Genomic DNA, 27,255 nt, shown 5'->3' on the forward strand with positions numbered 1-27,255 from the left:
CATTCTCCTCCTGACGTGCCATCACCGTATCGGTCTCAAATATGGTTGGAAAGGGTAAAAAGAGGGGAGAAAGAGTTTGACTAAGTCAAAATGGGGTCCAGGAACAGGTTGTAAAGGACTTATACTTATAGGCGCCGTTCGGGCTTATCTCGTTTACACTCATGTAAACGACTTATACTTATGGGTGCCGTTCGGCCTTATCTCGTTTACAGTGTAAACGAGATAAGGGTCTATCTCGTATACGTAATTTCATCTCGTTTACAGTGTAAACGAGATATGACTGGTGAACGCAAATCGATAAATATTTTTCAAATTATTTATTTCAGTAATTATTACATTTATTTAAATAAAAAATCCGAAAAAAAATATATTATGCCATATTACATTTTATTTCATTCATTTAGTCAATGAGGCAGCTTAATTTCATTTAATTGATGTTATAAAAATAACTAAATAAATAAATAAGGAAGATGTAACAAATATAAAATAAAGAAATATAAAGAGAAAAAGAGAGAGAGAGAAGGGTGTTTTTATTGCTTTTGTGTGTAACCCCTTTGTCTCAGTACATGTATTTATAGGCACACAAAGTTTACGTTTCAAACTTCATTAAGTTTGCTTTATCCTAAGAATTTATTTCTTTCAACATAGGAAAAATGTGCCACTCATAAATGGGCATCCATCATCCTTATCCATCCTCGTCACAACACTCCCCCTTGGATGACCATTTAGGATTATGCCTCGTTAAAACGTTACTAAAGAAAACCCAATGGGAAAAAATTTTAGTGAAAGAAAAAGAGTACAAAATCCATCGTGATGGAACTGTCTCATTAAAAACCTTGTCAAGAAAAACCCAATGGAAAAAAACCTTATCAAGAAAAAAAGAGTACATACTCTCCCTCTTGTCGACATCATTTAATGTCTCGAAATCGGCGCATCACAATCTCATGTACCAATCTTTCAAAAGAGGATTTCAGGAGTGACTTTGTGAATAAATCTGCCAGATTATCACTTGAACGGATCTGTTGGGCATCAATTGTCCCCTGATTTTGAAGATCATGAGTGAAGAAAAATTTGGGAGAAATATGCTTTGTTCTATCACCTTTGATGTATCCGCCTTTAAGTTGAGCAATGCATGCTATATTATCTTCAAACAAGACAGTTGGAGCTATCTTATTATCAACCAGTTCACACGATAACAAAATATATTGAATCAAATTCCTGAGCCAAAAACACTCGCGACTTGCTTCATGAATCGCTAGTATTTCGGCATGATTAGAGGATGTTGCAGCAATCGTCTGTTTTGTGGACTTCCATGATATAGCTGTACCACCATATGTGAACAGGTATCCTGTTTGAGATCTCTCTTTATGTGGATCAGACAAGTAGCCAGCAACTGCATAGCCAACTAATAGTGACTTGGATCCATAGGGATAAAATAATCCCATATCAACCGTTTCATGAAAATATCGAAAGATTTGTTTGATTCCACTCCAATGTCTTCTGGTTGAAGAGGAACTATACCTTGCTAGTAAGTTCACAGTAAATGATATATCGGATCGTGTGTTATTAGCAAGATACATTAGCGCTCAAATGACACTAAGATATGGTACTTCAGGACCAAGGATATCTTCATTCTCTTTTTTAAAACGGAATTGATCCTTTTCCACATCCAAAGATCTTACAATCATTGGGGTACTTAATGGATGTGACTTCTCAATATAAAATATCTTCAAGATCTTTTTTGTGTATATTGTTTGATGAATAAAGATCCAATTTTTTGTATGTTCGATCTGCAGGTCGAGACAAAATTTAGTCTTTCCAAGATCTTTCATCTCAAATTCTTCTTTTAGAGTTTTTATAATTGTTGAAATCTCTTTAGGAATTCTAATGATATTTAAATCATCAACATACACAGCAATTATAATGAATCCAGATGCAGATTTCTTTATGAAAACACACGGGCAGATATCATCATTCTTGAATCCGGTTTTGGCCAGATACTCAGTAAGACGATTATACCACATTCGTCCAGATTGCTTTAGACCATATAAAGATCTTAGCAATTTTACTGAGTATAACCCTTGCGAATATTCATTGGATAGTTTAGATATCTTTAGTCCTTCAGGGACTTTCATATAGATATCCTAATCTAATGAGCCGTATAAATAGGCTGTTACCACATCCATGAAATGCATATACAGTTTATGATATGCAGATAAACTGACCAAATAATGCAATGTTATCGCATCCACTACAGGAGAATACGTTTCTTCATAATCTATACCGGGTCTTTGTGAAAAACCTTGTGCTACAAGTCGAGCTTTGTAGTGTACAACTTCATTTTTCTTATTTCGTTTTCTCACAAATACCCAACGGTATCCAACAGGTTTTACATCTTCAGGTGTACGGACTACAGGTCCAAAGACTTCACGTTTTGCAAGTGAGTCTAACTCAGCCTTCATGGCTTCTTTCCATTTTGGCCAATCATTTCTTTGTCGACATTCTTCGAATGATCTTGGCTCAAGATCCTTATTTTCATGCATGATATTTAATGCCACATTATATGCAAATATTTTATTGACAATTGTCTTATTTCGGTCCCATTTCTCTCATGTAAAGACTTAATTTATCGAGATCTCGTCATTTTCACAATTTTCAGGTACCTGAACGTCTTCTGGCGTTAAAACTATATCAGACTTTTGGACAACTGCAGGTGTCTCTACTATGTATTTTTCAATAGGAATCGTATTTACCTCTTTTCTTTTTCGAGGATTTTTGTCTTTAGAACCGACAGGCCTGCCACGCTTCTGGCATGAATTTGCTTCAGTGGCTACTTGTCCTACTGGGACATCAATTTGAATTAGAGCATTTTTCGTTGGTATATAAGATTTGGTTATCCTCTTTGTATCAGAAAATGCATCAGTCAATTCATTTGCTATTCTTTGCAAATGTATAATCTTTTAAAATTCTAGTTCACATGCCCTGATCGAGGATCTAAATGCATCAATGATAATGCATTCCAATTAAGTTCCTTTTCAAGAAGCTTATTCTCTCCCCTTAATGCTGAAAATTTTGATTTATCAAAATGACAATCCGCAAACCGAGTTTTAAATACATCTCCAGTTTGTATCTCAAGATACCTCACTATAGAGGGAGAATCATATCCAACATATATCCCTAATTTTCTTTGGGTCCCATTTTGGTACGATTAGGTGCTGCAATGGAAACATATATCGCACACCCGAATATTCTTAAATGGGAAATATTTGGCTCCTGGCCAAAAGCTAATTGCATAGGAGAGAATTGATGGTAACTCGTTGGCCTCAAACAAATAAGTGCTGCGGCATGTAAAATAGTATGCCCCAAATCGAGGTTGGGAGATTTGTTCTCATTAGTAAGGGTCTAGCAATTAATTGGAGGTGTTTAATAAGTGATTCTGCTAACCCATTCTGTGTTGAACATGAGCTACTGGATGTTCAACACTTATTCCATTAGCCATACAGTAAACATTAAAAACTTGGAAAAGTAAATTCACTAGCATTATCAAGACGAATTGCTTTGATTGGATTTTCTGCAAATTGTGCTTTTAAGACAGTAATCTCACAAACGCCAGGTTGCGAGAAGACAATAAGCACACATGTGACCATCTCGAAGATGCGTCTATTAGGACCATAAAATATCTAAAAGATCCATATGGTGGATGAATAGGTCCACATATATCGCCTTAAATTCTTTCTAGGAATTCAAGGGATTCAAATCCAATCTTTACTGGTGATGGCCTTAAAATTAACTTTCCTTGAGAACATGCAGCACAACAAAATTCACTAGATTTAAGAATCTTCTAGTTCTTTAGTGAATGTCCATGGGAGTTTTTAATAATTCTCCGCATCATGGTTGTTCTCGGATGACCCAATCGGTCGTGCCAAGTTAAGAATTCATTTGGCCTAGTAAACTTCTGGTTTACAATGGCATGTGATTCAATTGCACTAATCTTGGTATAATACAACCCAGATGAAAGTGAGGGTAACTTTTCTAATATAACCTTTTTATTTAAATCATGAGTTGTGATACATAAATACTCATGATTTCCCTCATTCATTGTTTCAATATGATATCCATTTCGGCAAATATCTTTGAAACTCAACAAGTTCCTTAGAGACTTGGTAGATAATAGTGCATTATTTATTATAAATTTTGTTCCTCCAGGAAACAGAATTATAGCTCTTCCGGAGCCTTCTATCACATTGTCCGAGCCAATAATAGTATTAACATATTTTTCTTTTGGCACAATATGGGTAAAATATATATTACTTTTATGAATAGTGTGCGAACTTGCACTATCCACAAGGCATACATCCTCATTATATATCCTTGCCATTTTTTTTAAAGACAAATAATAATAATAAAATGAGTAGAAATATACATGCAATAGTTTTGAAATTCATAAACATCATATTTGAAATTCAGATGAATAAAAATAAAACTTAACAAAAATTTGTAAATACTTAACAAACTCACATATTAAACTATTCCATCATTGATCAAATAACCAATATTTCTTTCAGGATCCTCAAAGAAATTAGATACATCATAATGAGTGGTGAAATTTTCATCATTTGAAATAAAATTTGTTTCCTTTCCTTTGTCATCCTTTTTCAAGGATGTTTGATAAAGATCAACTAGGTGCCTTGGGGTACGACAGGTACGTGACGAATGGCCCTTTCCACCACAACGGAAGTATTTATGCTCAATTGATTTACTTTGCCAATTGTTTTTTTCTTTATCCCACTTCTGGTGAGATCCTTTTATGAACATAATTCCTTTTCCTTTCATAATTTTTCTTGTTACTAAAACCTTGCCATTTACCTCTTCTGAGGTAATGATTTGTCGTATTTGCTTCAGGAAATGGGGTGGCGCCAACTGGGTAGACTTTATGATTCCTTAGAAATAATCCATTGTTGCGTTCAGCAACAAGAAGGCAAGAAATTAACTCAGAATATTTTTTAAATCTTTTTTCTCGATACTACTACTGCACGAGCATATTCGAGGCATGGAAGATTGAGAAAGTTTTCTCTAACATATCGGACTTGAGAAAGTATCACCGTCTTTTGATGATTGTACCTTTCTTCAAGGTCTTTCCACATATCTGCAGGATCTTTTAATGTAGGATATTCATTTTTCAATCATACGTCAAGATGACGACGAAAAAAAATCATGGCTTTGGCTTTATCCTTTTGGGATGTATTATTTTCAGCCTCAATGGTATTTCCAAGATCCATTGAATCAAGATGGATTTTAGTATCAAATATCCATGATAAATAATTGTTTTCAGATATATCAAGAATATTAAATTCAAGATGAGAGAGTTTTAACATAATGAAAATTTGTTATCTAAGTCTTCCTAAAATTTGGTCAGATTCTCATGTTGATAACGTGTTATAAAAATAACTAAATAAATAAATAAGGAAGATGTAACAAATATAAAATAAAAAAATATAAAGAGAGAAAGAGAGAGAGAATTATGTTTTTATTGCTTTTGTGTGTAACTTCTTTCTCTCAGTACATGTATTTATAGACACACAAAGTTTACTTTTCAAACTTCATTTCAAATTTTATTGAGTTTACTTTATCCTAAGAATTTATTTCTTTTAACATAGGAAAAATGTGCCACTCATAAATGGGCATCCATCATCCTTATCCATCCTAATCACAACAATTAACTTATTATTCTTTTTTTTTTAAGATTCTTCTTCATTTTTTTACTATGTACCGTTAAATGAATACGTTCAGTGTATTATTCTAAAAATTCTCCACCTCCTATTATGATATCCTGCTTTTGAACATCTTTATATTTTATTTTTTAATAATTAAGGAAATATAACTTATTATCTTTGGAAAAAAAAAATATGAATGAGATGTTGATCAACGCAGTATTTTACACGCATATACGTCAATGCAACATTATTCTTACACGAACACATCACATTATTGTTGCATATATATTATAACCCATTATAAATTTATGCACTTAGAAGATAGTGATCAACCTTCGGGAAGACGTTGGTTGCAAATTCTTTGATAAAAATAGGTTCAGGAGCCTCTTGACTAGCCTTTTCATACTCACACGACCATTTCACAATGCTTCCATTATCATTCCCCTTTGGAGTTACACTAATATATCCCTTGTAACTCTTCAAGTACTTAAGGAGTTCACCATCAACCACACTATAAATTATTATCCTCTTTGCATCATCAACATCTTCAATTCTTTCTGTGACTGTCTTCACAAGTTCATAGCCTGGGGAAAAACAACTTAATCAAACAAAATCATCTCTTACACTGAAATTATTGATGCTCATTTTATTGTTTATTTTGGTTCAAATGCAAGACAGAAGGAACGTGGCCCAACATAGGTTAAAAACCAGATATTGGTAGAGTAAAAAATCAATTGGGTCAAATAGGAAAAGTATAGGGTACCAATATATTATCTGTCAATTTATTGACAACAATAATTAATTTCAAAAACACTTCCTCTAGAAAACATACATATAAAGAGATATATCTAGGAGACACATCTATAAAAACACTTTCATTAAACATAACCATAAAAAAGATACCTTCATTTGACACATCCACAAAAATACTTTTATTAAATACAGTCATAAGCAAAAATGGATAGAATCTTTGTTAATTACGTATTAAATACAGCCATAAACAAAAATTGGTAGAATCTTTATTGATTACCTAGCGAAATTAGGAGATAGACATATACTTGAATACTTTGTAGTGAGTGAGTGAGTGGGTTTGAAGTAGTAGAAAGCTTTTTTTGGGGGGAGCAAGTGTATATAATTATATTAATAAAAATAAACAGTGCAAAATTATTTATAAAAAAAGTAGGACAGTATTTTCATTAAAATTTGAACAACACTTAACTATAAAAAAAAAAAAGTAATTTTACATCATTGAATATAATCTCAAATCACTAAAAATATTAATAATAACTAATTGATAGTTACAAATAATAAAATTTTCTGACTGTTAACACTGCTCTTATTTATATTATAAATGTATCATTTATTTATTTATTTTTTAAAAAAAAAAAGAAAAGATATACATACCTTCACCTAAAGTTGTTTTGAAGACAGAGCCAGGAGCCTTGCCATCACCCTGAATAATCTGAATACTTTTGTAAACAGATGGTGAGGCCTTAGGAAATATGGTTGCAAAATCCCTGATAGCATTCCAGAACTTGTCTGCATTCGACTTCACCTCAATTTCTGCCTCAAGCTTTCCAATAACACCAGTCATTCCTTATATGCTTATTGGTTCAGAGAGAGAGAGAGAGAGAGAGAACTGTTCTGTGACTTATGAGAGTGCTATAAAAAATTGCAGATATATGAAGAGACAGAGAAGATAAGATTCCAGGCAAAATTAATGAAGTGATTGCTTCACCAACCATACTACATATGATGGAACATATGGATCTAAATGGGCTGCAACTTGCAAGGTTAATTAATTATAGACGAAATTGTGTTATTTATGGAATTATTTACTTTATAGAAGAGCAAAAGTCAATTTAAAACTCCCTGAACAAAATTTCAATTATATTATATATACAAAAAAATTCAGCTACAATATAAAATACATATTAAAATACAAAATATACATTAAAAATAAATTAAACACTACATTAATATATAATAATTGATTTGGTGTTAAGTGTACAACTGTACATGGTATTTTTGACCAAGTTATCTATCTTCTAGATAACTCTTTTTAAACGAACCAATTTTTTTTTTACATACTAGGAAATTTTGTTACACAATGACATAATCTTTCATAGATAATTTTAATATTCAATAATAATAATAATTTTAAATTTGAACAATTAAGTTTAACAATTTTCGTTCAACTGTACTAACAAAAAATGTCATCTATGCCTAGTTTGATTTGACCCTGATTTTTTTATTTAAGTTGTCTCTTTCATGAACTGCTTACCACACCCCTTCCATTTCCAAATAAGACAATAGAGGTGATCCGTTTAAGGGAAGCCATGCTAATCAAAAACCAACTATGCAAGCAACACTGCAACAGACTTAAAGTAGTTCTTTTAAATAAAAGATTATAGTGATCTAAATAATACATAATAGATTTGGATCCGCTAAGTACAATATACCGATTAACTCAATTAACAACACTATCTATGACAAGTTTTGGTCAACTTTCATTAAGCTTTGGGCTTTTTCCCAAAAAAAAAAAAGGAACTGTAGAATACAGTAAATCTTGCACTTGCACTTGAATTTCAATTTCTTTTGAATTTTGCATCATTGTATGATATATACGACGTGTTTCGAGTAAGCCATGTGTTGAGAGCATGGAAATTTTCTACATCACCATTGTTGCAGGGAAGAGCCTATCTAAGAAAGTATACACACCACCTCCTAGCAGCATTGCTCCACTGTGAGACAAGCAAATTGTAACATGCATCACAAACGCAGAAAGTTTTGAAACTCGCAACAAATGAGAGTACCATTGTTGTTCTAAGTAGACGTTCAGGAATTACCTTATGGGATTGATCCATGCTGAGAACTTGCGAAATGAAAGCAAGCTCTGTTAATACAGACTCGAGTTAGATTATCCCGAGTATTAAGGTTGTTCTCTTAAAAAAAAAGACGGGGTGTGGGGGTGGAGAAAGAAGGAGAATTGAAAAAAATAGCAAGAACCTGTAATGCTCCAGCAAAAGAAGCAGCTAAGAGTAAGGGAGCAACATAACCAGTTGTGTATGTCAAAAGGAAGCTGCCTCCAATCACTGGATCCTATCAAGATATCAATATTTACTTTATTCAGAATGACCAGATATTAAAAATTAGACGTAAGAAAATAAACAATCAAATCCAATGTAAATTAATTAAGCATCAATTTAATGATCATCCAGAGGATGAAACAACTCAATCAGGGTTAGCTTGAGAGAAGCACGTTCAGTCCTAAGCAAATTTTACTAAGAAAGTCGGTGAGACGAATCCTGTTGAGCTCTTTTGGAAAGAGATCGTGCCTTTTATATCTGTCTCTGTCTGTGTTAAAAATCTAGTATTTATTACCAAGTTATTTGGATATAAACTCTATAAAATATAGTGAAAATTCCAGATTACTGTACATTTAGAATTCAACTCAAGATATGGAGGATCTTACATTTCCATGAATCTTTAGACCAAAATAACATTAACATCTGTTAAAAGATACATAAAAATGCCTCTCAAGAAGCTTTTCAACTTATTAACTATAAACTAATGAGCAAGTAATAATGGTTTCTGAATGCTATAGTCAATAGTGAACATGTAAAAGAGAATGAAAAATACCTTGGATGCAGCAACATAACCTAGAAGGGTAGCCAGTACAGGTGTGCTGCAAGGCGAGGCAGCTAAAGCAAATGTAAGCCCAGCCAGATATGCTTGCACACCTGATAGCAGAATTTCTCATTATGCAACATTGCTCTGAATTCGTATTTATAGTGGAGAAACCAGTGTGTGTAAGATAACCAACATACTTGATGGGAAATTGGCAGCTGCTGCACGTGGATCAAAACTGTCGAAGAACGAGGGGAGCTGCAATTCAATGATCTGCAAAATTGCTCAAGATTAATCGAAAAATTAAATAAAATAAAAGATCCTGTCAAAAATTTTTATGGTTGACTGGTTTTAAAATGGGAGTCCAAGAAGTTAGTAGACATCAAACTCATTCCGTAAAAAACTAAATTGAATTAAATATACAATTTGAATGTAACAAATTTACTAATAGTAAATGGTCAAATTCGTGCTTAGGTGTTGGTTACCATAAAAAAGTTGAGGACTTGAGGCTTGTAAAAGGCCAGGTTAGTGCTAAGCCTAATATATGGTTTACAACAGTTTGGGCCATCCTTCCCTATATAGTACTAAAGCTGATTCACAGAGAAAATAAGAAAAAGAAAATGGAGGCAGGGGGATGTGTTGAATCCTAAATTGGCTAGCTATATGTCCAAAGTATCATTTATGGAGCTTAGAGAAGCTTAGCCGAAATTCTCCACTTGAGAATGCCTAATCTAATAGAATTCTTCAGAAGAGTTGAAGGTTTTATCAGGACAATAAACATAATAAATAACTGGTTTTAATATTCAGTGAATAACCTTACCAAGTAAGAGTAAGATACTAAGATCATTACAGTTTCGAGGCAAAATTGAAATAAATGAGAAAAAAGGCAAGGGGCACAAATTTTTTAATTTTAAAGGGGAAAAAAATTGTTTCAGTACCTCAAGAAGGTTCAGACCCATAATTACAGCCAAACCAGAAGCAGCCAGTGGTAATCCTTGGCCTATCTGTCCATAAGCCTTTCCAGCAAATGATGCAGCGACTCCCAAAAGGGCTAACGTTGTTGCAAGACCCAAGGAGAATGCAATTGAATCCCCAATAACCTAGCAGGGAGAAAGCATCATTATTATTCAGCATATATGCATGTATGAACACCTTAGCCAAATTGATCCAAAAACATGTAGAAACAAGAAAGAAATAAGACCATGTTAGGTACCCAGCCAACTAGAAATTAGGGACTTAATTTTAATTCAATAAACTATTGGCTAGGGTGGGTTTTGTAACTAATTTTCCTAGCTGACAAGTGGCAAGTGAGTGAGAGTGTGCATTTTGTTATGGGGAAGTAGTGAGAGGTCATTAAGAAAGGTTGGATTAGACTAGGACTACGAGAGAATTAGGTACCTCAAACACCTGATACTTTGTTATGCTGTTCTTTCAGTAAATAATACAAACATACTGGGAAATTTGGTGATATCTCACTGATATCACTCCAGCTCTTTCCCTTCCATTACTGTTTCATTCTTCTATCTTACTCCAATAATGGTTGTCAAAGACTACTAGAGCCAGGAGGAAATGATGCCACGTTGAGAGTTTTCATACATGAAATGCCAAAATATGCAGTTTATGGAAAAAAATATCAGAATAGAATGCCTCAACAAGAGATCCAAGGATTTGAATTCAGTGCTGCTACAAAATTGCAAGGACCATGTGAATGTTAAAATGCAGAAACATAAGACATCATTTCTCTCTAGCCCAAAAAACTACAAACCAAGGTTCAGCTTATCAATATTCCCTATTGATGTTTTCGTGGGAAAAGAGAGTACTTGGAGGAATAGTATTCTTTTCCTAACTCTTGTCAAATTAAATAAAGTTGCCAAAATTTCCAAGAAATTATATAAATAAGCAACCAAAGACAATTTAAATTGAACAAAACCAAATTAACACTTAGTAATGCTTTAGCATGGAAGAGCCCTCCATGTGATGGAATAAAAACCACATGACCAATTCGAGAAATCTTCCAAATTACGAATCAATAGACAACCAAAATCAGGGACAATCGAAATCCAAGGCCCTTTCTGTCACGGGAAATTATCACGCCAACACCAAGGATTTGTTTTTGCTAGTATCAAGTCCTTCATGGCAATGGACTTGCTTAATTACTTTTGAAGTTCTAAACTTTCAATATATCATGCCAGACAATCCACAAGTCGTTAACAACTATTATAAGAGGATAATGAAGTCACAACAGAGAATTTCTTAAAGAGGATACAAGGGTCATAAGTGGTTTTATGTTATCCTAGGGTGACTATACAATAATTTTAAACGTTTTATTCCACAGCCTTGATGGTTATTTGAGTTAATACAAGCTATACTTCAATATCATAAATGATAAACCATCTCCTAAAAGTTTCATTGGGATTGAATATTATTACATCTAACATGCCTCTCCAATACAAGAGTCCATTGGGATTGAATGAAAACACATGCCACCTTAACTTCATTTAAGAAATTTAATTTTTATTAAGGAAAATGGGGCTACAAGTGTACTGTACTATAAGTAGAGACTTGAAGGTTTCTATACCAAATGAGATGACAGGAACAAAAGAATAATTTTTATCCACACCCCCCTTCGAACGTGAAACGTCATACAGTGTGTGTTAGATTATTACCTCTGCTCTACTTTTTCCAGAGCCAAATGCCCCTGCCAGATTCCCATTCACAATTTTAGGCATCTGAAAGGTAAGAAATACTTGAGAATGCACACAGTAGCAAGCATACCAATGTAACCAAGGGTCAACGGTAAGACACTGAGTGTACAAGGAGAAAGACTGGTCACAAGCCCTGCCCCAAAAATTACTGCCAAACTGTAGAAAGATAGAAATAATTATCATATGAAAACCATAAACATGAGCATCCAGTATTAGAAAATAACAAGGAAATAAAGTAAAAGAAAGGCCAAAAGAATACATAAAAGGGATTTGCAGTACACCTAGTGAAACTGGGAGAAGATAATTGACTCTGAACAGCTTCATTGGCCTGTTGCCCAGCTGAATACAATAAACCTCCAAACCAGTCACTTAGGTTTGCATCAGCCAAAGAATAAACAGAAGCAGCTACTTCCTGTAAAATAATTTAGTCTTGAGTTATATACCCTAACTATGGACTCAATGCATAATATACACAATATCATAATTTACAACATAATGACTAATCTGTAGAAATTATCTAGCAATGGGATATTCAAGGAACAACTGCAATAAATAAGCTTTCCTATTTGTCATTGGCTTACAAAAGCAAGCAACTTAGAGTCTAAAATCTCATGCATAAAAGAAAACAAAGCAAAAAGAACAACTGACTGCTCTCTTCAATCTCTCGCTCAGTTATGCAATAAACAAGGTTTACTTGAACATATGCATGATGCACACGTGTGCTCAAGCACACACATGAACACATATCAAAAGGGAGACTGTAAAGACCTAATAGCTCTAGTAGTGATTGATGCAAAGAACATAAAACCTCTGACCAATATATTTATCCTACTTACAGCTTTTGCAGCAACTGGAGCAATCAAGTGTGTCACTGAAAAAGAAGAAAACAAGAAACACTCACTAATACAATCAACCAAATTCATCATCCATGTCATAGGAGTAGCACAAATCAGTTTTCAAACGGGGAAAAAAAGAGTAAGGATTTGACAGAGAGAATGCCTATTATGCAGTGACAACATGAGATCTACAATTTGCAAAAAAAAAAAAAAAAAAAAAAAAAAAACAGCAGAACTGCATTCTTTATTTCACATCTCAATGTTGGATTTAGCCTGGAGGAAAATTACATATATGTTATCCAACCCAAGTGGCAAATATAAGGTGCAAAAAATCTTGTCGCTTACAAGTTTCACCATTGCCAAAACAACTAAAATGAATTTACAACTGTGCACAAGACCTGTGATTGTTTAACTTTTACTGGATTATTAGGAGAATCATCCATAAAAACAAGATTTACATAAGCATTTTTCATTTTGTTCATATAATAACGTCTTAGCTTGTTAGAAATGTGGCAAGGATATATATAAAATAATACATGATGTAGCGATTGAATCCAGCAAAGGTTGAAAGATAGTACCTGCCATAGCACCCATTAATGTCTTCACACTATTGCTAGTACCAATCTTCAACTTTGATTGAAGACAGTTGTCATATTTTGGAAGTTCCTTCGATGTGTTGATAGGAACAATATTCCTGCCTTTTAGACACAAAATAAAAAGAGATCATACTATTAGTGATTCATGGTATGCTCTTAAAGTGTGCTGGAAAACAGATGACCAAAATAGCAGCACTATTTAATACAAGAGTTTAATTGCTTCACACTATTAGTATTTAATAGGAAAACATGTTAAGATTACTATTTGAGATTTTTTTTAATAAATACATAACAAATATATTGAAAACTTAAACTTTACATATTTTCTATAAATTTTCTCAGTTAATAATCTTAACATAGTGCCCTAAGAAACATGTTAACTAAACCCTAGAAAAATTGTGTGCTGATATCCAACCAAGCAATGTCAGGTAGGCATGACAAAAGTAGTGGTCTGCAGAATGTAATTTGTTAAATGCAATTTTTTAATAAATGCATAACAGGATGTCACTTTTACACTCTTCATGATAAGATTCACCTTTGAGAATTTGACAGTGACATTGCTCCAACTTAAATAAAAAATAAAATAAAATAACTCATTTTTCCTGCACAAAGATTGCAACTATACAAAGCTAACAAAGCCATGAAAAGAAAAAAAAAATCTGAGGCTTCTTAACACGTTTTTTTGAACCAGTAATAATAATAAGCAAATACTACTATCTAAAAAAATTAAAATCAAAAGTCTTTCATTTATGATGAACTTGGACCCGTAATGGAACAATGGAACTCAGACTTAGGAGACAAACCATGTCGTTCAAGATTGCAGTTTGCAACTCCGCAAGGTCGAAGACGAAGACCGTAACTTGCACAATAGCTCGCACTCAAACTCATCTGGAGATTCAATTAGAGAAAATTTGAGGGGGTAAAAAAGAAGAAGAAAGAAATGAATAATTATTAGTTACAATATAGTAAACTTTTACTTGGCACTTGGCCGTATTCAAGTGAATTTGAAGCTCGTAGCTCAAAAACGGAACACAAGCAAGTTCTTCTCTTGGAACACGGAACACGGAACGGAAGTGTAGAGAATTGAAAATAATAAAATATCCAATCCGAGTTGTGGCTTTTACCTATGTTTCGTTGCTGAAATTGGATTGCTTTATTGAAATTAATTCTTGACGTTGATTTGATGTGACAATTTTATTTTTTATTTAAGGAAATAAAAATAAAGCAATGGCTTCCGTCCAATTGAACTTCTCTTCGCCACTGCTTCAAGCGGCACAGCTACAGGACCGCACTTTCGCCGCCGCACTCTGTTCCTCTTCCTCACCACCGACTCCAATTTCAGTCCTTCTCCCTCTACCTCTGCCTCTGCAACCTACTCCTTCAAGGTTCCATTTTATTTTATTTTATTATTCTTCAATAAAAATACGGTGTAAATGAACACTTCCAGAAAAAAGAAAAAAGATTAACGGAAACAAAAGAAACAAAAATTACCAAAAAAGAAAAACTAGCGGGCGGCAAATTTAATCTGCAGCAACAGGAAAAGTACAAGGCGGAAAAAATCGACCAAAGAAAGGTACGAAAATTAGGTCATTGCAGAAGCAAGTAAGCAACAGCAGCGACATTACAAGGCAGAAAAGAAAATAATAAAACAGAAGCAAGGAAGAGAAGAAATGACGAACACGAACCAGTGAAAGGACGGCACCGGCTGACTGAGGGACGTGTCCCGGCGACAGTCTGCAGGAGGAGGGAACGAAGATCAGCAGAAGAGAAGAAGGATAAGAGATGGAGTTCAGTGAGGAGCTTGGTGGTTGAGTAGTCCGAGTAAACCGTCCGATTCCGGTTCACCGTTTCGTGGACATTAGCTATTTTTCGGTTCGCCCGTCTTGTTTGCTCCGGTTTTTTAGAAGACGTCACTCTTGTAATACAAACGTTATTGAATGCTTGAATTCTTGCAAGGCTAAAATTCAGAGTTGATAATTGAGTATAAAAATTTAATCAAATTATTTAATAATTTTTAATTATCAACTTCACATAAAATTCACTCCTGAATTCTTTTATTCTTAAAAATTTTATAGTAACACACCTCTTGTAATACAAGTTATAGAAACATTTTTAAGGCCCTAAGCATAATGGTGATTACTGAAAAAAGATCATTAGTTGTTGGGTCCCAAGATTGATGGTCATGGATTACTATTGTTACTTAAGAAAATCATAATCATAGTCAATTGGTGATTTTGACAAACTTTAATGGTAACAATGACGGTTACACCATACAGGAGAAATATTAAGGAACAAGGTAAAAACTACATTTGCGATGGAGACCATTGACAACCAAGGAAAATGCCCTTCTAACCTACAATGAGTATATAAGATGGAAATTTCTTGGATGACTTTGTAATTTGTAGAAAATAATGTAAACTTTATATTATACTCGATTGAACTGGATTTTCACAGAGACTTAAAATGTTAAATACAATGAATCTAATAAAAACAATTTTTTGAAGAAACCAAAATGGAGAATGAGGAGTGCAGTTTCCATTTCCTTGTCAAAGGGAAGCAACAAGTCCCTACTTCTCTTTTCCTCATCAGCTTTCTCTTTTGCTTAAAGTACATGTCTCTCTCTTTTTCCATTCATTACCAAGAACAATAAAAACCAGGTTCTCTCCTTGTGTTGAGTAGTAGTATTATTCTCTCTTAATAATGTACATACCAACTACTATTGCATTATTGCAATGTGATTTTTACTTGTACTAGTCTACATATACTAGCTACCAATAATGTTCAAGGGAATTATGATCATTTAAATCAAATTGAAGCGTTCTTCATCACATTCCATTTTGATTACTTTTAAGTCATATAACAACAAAGTAAGAACTGTCTAAGAACTACCCATTATACTAATCATCATGCCATTTGGTTTGGTCTCGGCCTGGAACAAGCGCCGTCGAAGCAAGTCTCAAGATCATACAGACCCTTGTATGTATTCTCCTCTTCTTCTTATTTGTTTCTTTCATGTTGGAATGTTCATATACGTTTGCTCTTTCATTCAGGGATTTATAGGCCTGCAGAGTTTTGGCAACTGGAAGATCAAGCGCCACAAGCTCCAAAAAAGAGGCATGGATCGTCTGTTTTCACACTCAAGGAGATGGAAGAGGCAACATGTTCATTCAGTGATGATAATCTTCTTGGAAAAGGTGGATTTGGAAAGGTATACAGAGGAACTCTGCGTTCAGGAGAGGTAACAAATCCAATTTGTTATATCAAAAACTATACAGATATTATTGAATGACTCGAAAACTTTGTGATATAGATCTAAATTAACAAAGCATGATAACATGTACACCTCTGAAGGTTGTAGCAATAAAAAAGATGGAGCTGCCAGCTATTAGAGAAGCCGAAGGAGAGCGCGAATTCCGGGTGGAAGTGGACATATTGAGCAGACTAGACCACCCAAATCTTGTTTCCTTGATTGGCTACTGTGCTGATGGAAAGCACAGATTCTTAGTATATGAGTATATGCAAAATGGGAACCTGCAACATCATCTGAATGGTATGATTAGTCTCCCATGTAACTAAGAATCACACTCAATATTGTTTGTTAACCAGTGCCTAATTAATATTTTAGGAATTGGGGAAAGAAAAATGGATTGGCCTCTAAGGCTGAAAGTGGCATTAGGAGCTGCAAAAGGACTTGCTTATCTGCATTCAAGCTCTTGTGTTGGGATCCCTATTGTTCACAGAGATTTCAAATCCACCAATGTTCTTCTAACCTCCAATTTTGAAGCAAAGGTACATTCTATATGTCATGTCTTTTCTTGGGAAAATTTGTGTAATTAGTTAAAACTCACTTTTACATTTTTTTTTTCCTTTCTAAAAAGATATCTGATTTCGGGCTAGCTAAACTAATGCCAGAAGGACAAGAGACACATGTAACTGCTAGAGTGTTTGGTACTTTTGGCTATTTTGATCCTGAGTATACATCGGTATAAGTTTAAAACATATCTCTTTTTTGAATCCAGTTTTCCAAGATTGTTTAACTAATTTGTTGTTACAACTAACAGACCGGAAAACTCACTCTACAAAGTGATGTTTATTCTTTTGGCGTTGTTCTTCTGGAGCTTCTGACTGGACGGAGAGCCGTAGATCTAAACCAAGGTCCAAATGATCAGAACCTTGTGGTCCAGGTTTGTATTGTATGAAGCTTATACATGAAGTGACATGTTGAAAATGTTGCTGGAATTTACTTTCTCTATTTTGTGCAGGTGAGACACCTACTAAATGACCGGAAGAAGCTTCGAAAGGTGATAGATGCAGAGATGGCTCGAAACTCTTACACTTTGGAGTCTATATTCATGTTTGCCAATTTAGCATCAAGATGTGTTCGTAGTGACAGTAATGAGAGGCCTTCCATGATAGAGTGTGTTAAAGAACTTCAAATCATCATCTTTACAAATTCAAAAGGCTTGGGAATGGTCATGCATAGCTTGAGAATGATGTAGTCAAATATTAGACTTTAGGATTAATAAGAATACTTATTATATATGATAACTAGTATTTTGGATTCTTGTATATGAGATCAATGAGGATTATTCTTCGTCGAGAAATCCGATCCTTAGTTTTCTCAACTGTTTTGGAATTGTATTGCCTTTTTGGTTCAACAGATTTCATTCCATTCACACCCGCATTATTAATTCAAATGCGGAAAATTGATCACAATATGAACTTTATTATTATTTTTCATTCCCACGGTTAAAGACTAATTCATCACGGATTGGATTTCAATTTAAGAAATTTTCACCCGCTAATAAGTTGCTATATGCATAATTCGAATTATGAACGCCTGCTTAAACAAACTATTAGTAAATTAATTACTAAAACAATGCAAGTTGGTTAATATAAACTTTATTATAATGAAAAAACATGTATATTTTTTCGGATCTATGATCATGGTAAAAATCCTTCGGTTCGGATGGTGGTGTTTCCTCGTTGACAATGTAAGACGACGTAGTAGGATTGAAGTGGACTGGATTTAAATTGAATGTAAAAGAAAAATATTAATTGAGATGAGCTCAGCAGTTGCGGCGGGCGATGTTTTTGGGTGAGTTCAGAAGTAGACACAGTTCAAGATTATTATTATTATTATTATCCTAATCCTAAGTTAATATCCTAAATTCAGGTTTCAGCAATCCACGTGTCATAACCCCGGCTCATGTTGAATGTATGCATTCTTCTTTTCAACGTCCATGTTTTACCGGTCTGATTTTTCATGAATTCATCTAACAAATTCATCCTGTTGACTGTTGACAATGTTATTATTATGGTTGGGCAAAGAGATTTCTATATGAATGCATCATGGAGCTGCCGTTCCTCTCTCCTAAGTCTTACCATGTGCTGGTGGTGCTGGTCATCGATGGAAGTTTCAACACCTAATTCAAAGCATCAGACAAGTGTGTTTGAAATTTGGCCAATCTGTTCTGAAAATTTATGCTATCACATGCATCATTGATGTAAATTTTACCTATAAAAAGAAGGAAAGTTCTGTGGTGTGGATTAGGAAAATATCCATACATGTAGATAGTGAGGTGTGTACATTAGGCAATAATGCGTGGCTTGCTTTTTTTAACTTGCATGGAGAACTGTAAACACAAAAGGCTGCCATTGTAGATTGATAGGTTGATGTAGACGTTGTCCTTCTTTTAACTTGCATGGAGAACTGTAAATACAAAAGACTGCCATTGCAGATTGATAGGTTGATGTAGACGTTGGTGTGACTGATTATAATGTTTGAAAATTGGGTTGAAACTTTTATGTTCTAATATGAAAACTGTTTGAATTTTACATTCTTAAATGAATTAAGAAAACAAGAACGTGCAGGACATTGTTTTGAGCTTTTACAAAGAAACCAAAAAAAAAAAAAGAGAATGATGTATGTTAATAATAATATAAAATATATATTTATTATTGCTATAGTCAAATTATTAATACATAAAATTTATTATGTTTACAATACGATGATAATAATTATGTTTACAAATAGTAAAAATTTATTATCTAATACTTTTAATTATAAGTATAATATTTAAGAAAAAAATTAAATTTTTTTATAGAGATAATTATATTTTTAATTATTTTATTATTTAATTTTGTTATCGTTATATAAATACTTTTTTTTAATTTTAGTAATTTTAATTAACGTGAATAAGTAAATAAGAATACAAATAAAAATAAAAAAATGAAGATTATGAAAACAAATAAAAATAAAAAGTCATGGAAATAAGTTAAAATAAAAATGTAAAGATTATGAAAATAAATTAACACAAAAATAAATAGTTAATGAAAATTATTAATATAAAAATTATGAAAAATAAGTGAAAAAATAATTAAAAATATATTTATTTTTTTATAAAAAAATTTAGTCCTCCTTCTTATAAATATTAATGAAAACATTTGGTCCTTTTTAATAAGTTTGTTAATAAATCTTTGGGTCGCTCTACGGTACAGATGCAAGTTGGTAAAGATATACAGATATTCTTTTTGGTTCACTATTAGATCGACAGATAGAAATTGGTGTCAGGGCTTGTCTGGGTGATGGTGGCTGTGGCTGAGTCAAGCCTATCCATTGCTAGTGTTAGTTGGTGGATTTCTGGATTGGGTTGTGGCAGTATTGGATTGGATGTTCTAAATAATGAATTGGACCTCAAATGTTTTGATTTTGTTAATAGAAAAAAAAAAGAAAAAGCAGCCCATGTTTAGCAATCAGCAGTAATAATGGAGCCTCAAATGGAAATTTATGCTGCCTTCATGTCAATTTATTTTTTTAATACTTTCTAATTCTTTTCATATTTATGTGATTTAGAACCATTTATTTTTATTTCGAGAAATCGAAATGATTTAAAAAGTTCATTTTAAAATAGCAAAATTTATATCACATTTAATTTAAATTGTAAAAAATTTTAAAGATTGAAACACAAGAATAGAAAAATTAATATAAAGTTTATATATAACTTTGCAATGATCTATATTTTTAGATCTACTACATTAAGATATTAAGTTCGTAGACATAATCTTAATATTTGTATGAGATTAATGAGATAGCATAGAAACTTAATTGTGTTAATTTTTTAAAATAGTTTTATTAGTCTTTTATTGAATAAATGACCATTTATATCAATAAAAAATGAAAATACTAACATATGTATCCACACTAGATCGAAACTAAACTTGTATCCACGCAAGGTGTTTTTCGTGTGATAAAAGTATGGGTGGCAAAACGGGTCGAGCTCGTCGGGCCGATCCGCTAAACCCGCTAAAAAGGGCGGGTCGGGCTAGGATTTGGAGCCCGCCAAATTAAAAAAATCCGCCAAACCCGCACCGCCAAAATGGCGGGTTTTTGCGGGACGGGCGTCCGTGAGGCCGAAGACTTTTTATTTTTATTTTTTTAATTAAATAATAGAGTGATTACTATTATGAAATTAATAATTATAGAATTTTTAAACACTTTTTTTTCATTTTTTGTTTTTATTGTTCTTTTAGTTATTAACTTTATTTATTTTATTTTACAATTTCGTATATATGCTCAAATTATGTGACTTATTTTTTAAAATAAAGATGATTCTATTGGCAAATATTATTTTAAACAATTTTATTAAAGTTAAAATTAAAAAAAATAATAAAAAAATTATATTATAATTTAACTATTTTTTATTTGTATTTAATTTTTTAATTATTATTTTTTAGTTAATTTTAATGAATTTTATTTAAAAAAAAAAAAGTCAAGCGGGCTAGCCCGCCAATCCGCCATAAAGAGAGGCGGGCTAGCATTTTGAACCCATGTTAGTTGGCAGGGCGGACCGGTCCGTCCCGTTTATGGGGCGGGCCGGCCCGCTTTGCCACCCCTAACAAAAGTACCCTACGTGGCACTCCAACCCTTCAAAGACAAGGTACTTTTGTCACACAGAAGGCATCGAGGACAAATTTAGTTTCGATCTAGTGTGGATATATATGTCAGCGTTTTCATCTTTTATGTGTACAAATGGTCATTTATTCGTCTTTTATTTATGTTCTTTCAAAAATATAACTTTATTATCTTATTACTATTTGTTTCTTAACATTATTACTATCTTATTATGAAAATTTATCAATTTAGTTATTAAGTTATATTGAAAATATAGTTTATGTAATTGAAAAAATGAACTAAATTAATAGATTTTGATAAATATATTTAGTTAAAATCTAATTATTTATGTCAAGTATTATGTATGTTGTTAATTAATATTTTTATTATCAATTGTTGACGAAAATTGTTAATGAAATTACTGAAGGGCAAATATGATTAATTTGTAATATTTAAAGGATCAATTTGATGGAAAAAAATTTTTAGGGATGAATTTAAAGAATGTCTCGCCTTTCAGGGACTAATTTGACTATTAACTCAATTAAACTTAGGTTTAATCACTCTGTTGGTCCTATAATTTTGCGAAATTTTCAATTAGGTCCCTATACTTTTTTTCTTTTTAATTGGGTCTCTGCACTAATTTTTTTTTCAATTGAGTCTCTACAAAATTTAAAGAATGTCTCGTCTTTCAGGGACTAATTTGACTATTAACTCAATTAAACTTAGGTTTAATTACTCTGTTGGTCCCTATAATTTTGTAAAATTTTCAATTTGGTCCCTATACTTTTTTTCCTTTTAATTGGGTCTCTGCACTAATTTTTTTTCAATTGAGTCTCTACACCATTTTTTTCCTTTTATTTGAGTTTCTGTACCAATTTTTTTAGATGGGTCCCTATACAATTAAGGAAATTACTACTAAGAGCGACCTAATTGAAAAAAAATTGGTACAAAAATTCAATTAAAAAGAAAAAAAAGTATAGGGACTTAATTGAAAATTTTATGAAACTATAGAGACCAACAGAATAATTAAACCTTAAATTTAATCATTCATGTAAATTATATCTATTTAAATTTCAAATTAAAAATTTTATAATTCAAAATTTTAAGTTAAGTGAAGAAAATTAAATTAACTGAGCGAATTAAATGGGTTGATCTGTTTAAGTCCGCTTCATTTATAGGCCATAATTTTTTAACTCGAAGCATAATTTTTCTAGAATTGAAGAGAGTTAAACTCATTTAGAATTTCTTTATCTGTAAATGCATATTAATATTAGTTTTTTACACAAGTCTCTTAAAACAATTGTATTGCTGTTATGTTTATTTTATTTTGTTGATTCAAACAACCTAATAAATCTTTTTTCAATATTTTATATTAATTTAAATGTTACAATGTAATATACACTTTATATTTTGACTCTACAATAAATTTAAAATTTATATTATTATAATAAAAATTATAATATAACATAATTGTTATTACATAAGTACTTATTCAATAAAATATCATAATAAATTAGAATTTATATTTATACAAAATATAATTTTTACATTCATAAATATAAATACATATGGAAAAAAAAATTTAAAAAAAGTGATATGCATAGCATCAGTTAATATGATCCAAAAATAAGTGATGTCCAACAGCATTTTGATTTAAGTGATGAAATCACACAATATTTCAATAACAAAATAATAGCCCAACAATGATAAGCCCATCCATGATATTTCTTTCCACCAGCTTAGCTTCAATATGGAACTATATAAACGAGCCCTGCAAACACTGCAAACTGCTCAGAAAGATGATCAAGTTGTCCCCCCAATTATTAGCATAGATCCACATGTCACTTTTGTATTCAACTAAAGAGAATATCTGTATATATACATCTGTACCCTATAATTGTCCTAAATCTTTTTAAGGGTTCTTTAGTCAAATTTTTCATGTTTTTTTATCTCTAATTTTTTAACGGTTGTTATAATAATAATATGAAAATTCTAAAAATGAGACTAAAAAACCGTTAAAAAAACATGAAAAATTCTAAAATAATTTATTTTTTTCTTAAATATTATACTTATAATTAAAAGTATTAGATAATAAATTTTTACTATTTGTAAACATAATTATTATCATTGTATTGTAACCATAATAAATTTTATGTATTAATAATTTGACTATAGCAATAATAAATATATATTTTATATTATTATTATTAACATATATCATTTTTTTTTTTTTTTGATTTCTTTGTAAAAGCTCAAATCAATGTCCTGCAGGTTCTTGTTTTCTTAATCCATTTAAGAATGTAAAATCCAAACAGTTTTCATATTAAAACATAAATGATAAAAGAAATTCAAAGTAAATTGTATAATCTCATTTTGTACAAAACAAGAAGCCCATTTACCCTAAGCAAGTTCAAAAAGTTTCAGCCCAATTTCCAAACATGATAATCAATCACATTAATAATAATTTTCTTAAACTAAACTTGCGCCAAGTACAACAACGTCTACATAAACCTGCAGTGATAGCCTTTTGTGCTTGCAGTTCTCCATGCAAGTCAGAAGAAAGAAGCCACGCGTTATTACCTGATATACACACCTCACTATCTATATGTATGGATGTTTTTTCTAATCCACACCACAGAACTTCTCAAGAAAGAAATGATTCATTCATCAGACGGGCAAAATCTTTTTCAGCAAAAGAACCCAATTCATCCAATCTCTCCTTTGTTATTACCTATTTTTTATGCATCACAAATTTTTCATTTGTCCAAGCATCACCATTATCACACACCATTACTTCATTATCATTCAGACAATCACAGCATATATTGAGTGTACATAAAAGATTATCTCTGATTTTGAACATGTGGTTGCTGTCTTTCGAGGTTGGTGTGTCATCAAAACTTCTACATGAATGCATCATGGAGCTGCCGTTACTCTCTCCTTCTCCCTCCCCCTCTGACTGAAGTCCCCATTGGTTCTCATTATTAAATTATCCCTCCCCAAGTTATTAGTAAATATGTTTGATTTAAACAAAAAAACAAGACATCACATGCCCTTTCATATTTATTTATTTGTTTACTTGGGCCAAGCAAGCATGATTAAAATAGAACAAGCTCACTGCAATAGTCCAAGACAACAAAGCAGCACATTCCTTTTTTTCATTATTTATTTTTTTTTTAAAAACCATGAATGGCAAAAAACCACCTATCTTCAAGGATTATGTCAGAAACTTTAACAAGGATAACTTACCAAAAATCTAACTACAATCTCCAAAGTATGAGAACCTAAATCAATCTAAATATGTAATTTGTAATATATTCTTTGGTATCTGAAAATAAAAGGAAAGAAAAAGAAACAAAAAAACCAAAGAATAAGCACTCTCTAAATGACAGTAAATACATCACAAGTAAATCAAGATCAGCACAATGATTAACAATAAACTCTAAAAGATTATCAATTTAAACCCAATTTTAATAAGATCAGCACAATGATTAACAACAACAAAAAAACATTGAGTGAGATAATGAGCACAACATCAAGAAAGCTTAATAAAATTTAACATCAGAAAAAAAGAAAGAACAAGCCAATATCAGTTTATCAGTACCAATTTAACATAGTTTTCACAAGGTTAACACAAAAATTAACATGCTTTAACAAAGATTAACAAAGTTTTTAATCCAATTTTAACAAACTCCCCAAATGAGGTAATGAGCACAAAATCAAGAAAATTTAACAAAATTTAACAACAAATAAAAGAAACCCAAGAACAAGCCGGTAACAGTTTATCAGTACCAATTTAGCATCAATCAATAAGCCAATGATTAACAAGCTCCCCACAATGATTAACAAAAAAAATGACTCCATGAGGTAATGAGCACAAAATCAAGAAACTTTAACAAAATTTAACAACAGACAAAAAAGCCAAGATCAAGCCAGTAACAATTTATCAGTACCAATTTAGCATCAATCAATAAGCCAGTAACAGAGTTAATTAATCAAGAATAGGCTAGAACAAGCCAGAGTAGTGAGCAAAGCCAATCAACCAAGAACAAGCACTAAGCACTGACAGAGCATCCAATTAACTCAAGCACAAAGTAAAAAAACAAAACAGCAACAAATAACTTAATCAATAATCATCAATCAATGAAAAACAAAACACCAACAGTGAGTATTAAAAAACGACGATCGCTAACCATCGGGGAACAAGCATGAAGAGGGTTTGGTTTCTGAACAGACAATAAAAAAACACGATGAACAGGCACTAGCAGTGAGCATTGACGACGACGGAGAGCGGTTGAGCGCAACGGACGACGGCGAAAAGGCGACTGATGAGAGCGAACAGGGAATGGAGAGCGAACAGATGACTGATGAGAGCGAACAGAGGATGGTGGGGGCGAAGTAACGAACGCCGATAGCACGAAGACGAAAGTTCTTGAGTGCGACGGATGCGGCAGCAGCAGTCTCTCACTCCGACAGACGGCGACAATATTGGTGGAGGCTAGGGTTTGCTTTCTTTGGTGGAGGCTAGGGCATTTTGCTGATGACTAAGGAAGGAGTTGGAAAGGGGGAGCCAAACGCGTGCAATCCCTTTTTTCCGTTCAACAAAGGAAACGGCGTCGTTTCCTGTAAACCGACCGGATCCTGGTCCGATTTTGCCGGCTGATTCCCGACCCGTTCAGCAATTTGTATCCGGTTTCTACTAATAACCCAAACCGCCACCAGTCAATCTGGTCTGATTTTCAGAACATCGATCACAACGCAGTTCAAGAAAGAAAACATAAATTTATAGCAATCCAGCATTCTAGCATACATAACAATTTCATCCATTAACAATAACATAAGTCTCAATAAAAACATAAATCTAATGACATAGAACATAATATAGTCATTTATAAGATGGCTCCGAAAAGAGGATGGTTGGTCAGCAGCAGCTGTGTTGCCTGGATCTAGGTTTGTATGATCTCTCCCAGCAAAAGAATTTAGTTAAGAACTTAAGATGCAGAATCACAGGTGGGACGAATTTCAAGATAGTTTAAGTCTCGGATGGATTTGATTTCAATGCGTATTCTGATTTTTTTCGTTTTGGGTCAACTTTGTTGGCACTAAGTCCTAAAAAAAAAATTAAAAATTGCATTAAATTTTTAAATTAAAATTTAGTATTTAAAATAAAAATATTATTATATCTTGCATTTTAAATGTTTTTACATTATTCATTTTGATTTTTAAATTTTAAATATGATCTTAACTTTTTTTTTAAATGTATTTACATGAATCTAAATTCAAACTAACAAATTTTAAATTTTTATGTATATCTTAAATAATACAAAAATATTTGTTAGTGATTTTTTTTATTTTAATGCTTTATTTTGTTAGACATTATACGTACTAATTTTTTTTCTTGTGTTCGTCATTATCAGGTTTGTTTTTAAGTATTGTTTTCTTAAGCTCAACCTGAAATTTATAAGTTTTATTATTTGTATTATAAATTTATCCTTTAAAATTATGTTTGGATAATTTAGTATTCAACTCAAGGATCTAATATTTACATCAAATAATTGGTTAAGAAAAATAATTTAATTAATTATAATTTTAATTCCCGTGCTTGGTACGGGGAATAAAACTAGTAACATTTAAATTATGGTAAATATTATAGTGTCTAACACATGGTGCATAATTTATTAAAAAAGGCAAATAATTTTATGTAGGAGGATAGATCCTTGACAATAATTTTCATCATGTAATATATATATTGGAATTAATAATTTAAATAATGTTATACATCTAAATTTTTTTTATGAATTAAATATAATCAAGTTAAAACTTAAAATAATATTAGACATAATTAATTTTTGTTGTGTTAGACTAATTTAATTAAACTTT

General features: G+C 32.2%; 3 protein-coding genes across 8 annotated transcripts; 1 reads left to right on the forward strand and 2 right to left on the reverse strand.

Annotated features, from left to right (window-relative positions):
- Positions 1-5,918: 5,918 nt before the first annotated feature.
- Positions 5,919-7,525, reverse strand: LOC107631451 (MLP-like protein 423). Its single transcript, XM_016334900.3, has 2 exons — positions 7,119-7,525; positions 5,919-6,298 (listed from the first exon to the last, which is right to left on the reverse strand). Exons 1-2 carry the CDS (start codon positions 7,306-7,308, stop codon positions 6,021-6,023), a joined length of 468 nt encoding a protein of 155 aa, XP_016190386.1. The 5' UTR covers positions 7,309-7,525; the 3' UTR covers positions 5,919-6,020.
- A 568-nt stretch (positions 7,526-8,093) lies between these two features.
- CCDA (cytochrome c biogenesis protein family) lies at positions 8,094-15,370 on the reverse strand. 6 transcript variants are annotated; one of them, XM_016334896.3, is made up of 15 exons: positions 15,167-15,282; positions 14,973-15,006; positions 14,606-14,859; positions 14,285-14,369; positions 13,464-13,583; positions 12,886-12,920; positions 12,331-12,461; positions 12,120-12,205; positions 12,011-12,042; positions 10,283-10,444; positions 9,545-9,617; positions 9,357-9,457; positions 8,724-8,816; positions 8,564-8,610; positions 8,094-8,458 (listed from the first exon to the last, which is right to left on the reverse strand). In XM_016334896.3, exons 4-15 carry the CDS (start codon positions 14,367-14,369, stop codon positions 8,386-8,388), a joined length of 1,038 nt encoding a protein of 345 aa, XP_016190382.1. In that variant the 5' UTR covers positions 14,606-14,859; positions 14,973-15,006; positions 15,167-15,282; the 3' UTR covers positions 8,094-8,385. The 6 variants fall into 6 exon arrangements, with proteins under 6 accessions (XP_016190382.1, XP_016190381.1, XP_016190385.1 ...); XM_016334895.3 differs by having other exon boundaries at positions 14,606-14,853; positions 15,167-15,270; XM_016334899.3 differs by lacking the exon at positions 14,973-15,006 and having other exon boundaries at positions 14,606-14,853; positions 15,167-15,370.
- Positions 15,371-15,875: 505 nt separating this feature from the next.
- LOC107634712 (putative serine/threonine-protein kinase PBL28) lies at positions 15,876-18,156 on the forward strand. The gene is made up of 7 exons (XM_016338140.3): positions 15,876-16,457; positions 16,532-16,719; positions 16,833-17,031; positions 17,107-17,270; positions 17,360-17,464; positions 17,543-17,665; positions 17,744-18,156. The coding sequence occupies exons 1-7, from the start codon at positions 16,388-16,390 to the stop codon at positions 17,978-17,980; spliced, it is 1,086 nt and encodes a 361-aa protein (XP_016193626.1). The 5' UTR covers positions 15,876-16,387; the 3' UTR covers positions 17,981-18,156.
- Positions 18,157-27,255: the final 9,099 nt, after the last annotated feature.

This window comes from Arachis ipaensis, chromosome B3 (genome assembly GCF_059453495.1).
Source record: "Arachis ipaensis isolate K30076 ecotype BB chromosome B3, ASM5945349v1, whole genome shotgun sequence".
NCBI lineage: Eukaryota > Viridiplantae > Streptophyta > Magnoliopsida > Fabales > Fabaceae > Arachis > Arachis ipaensis.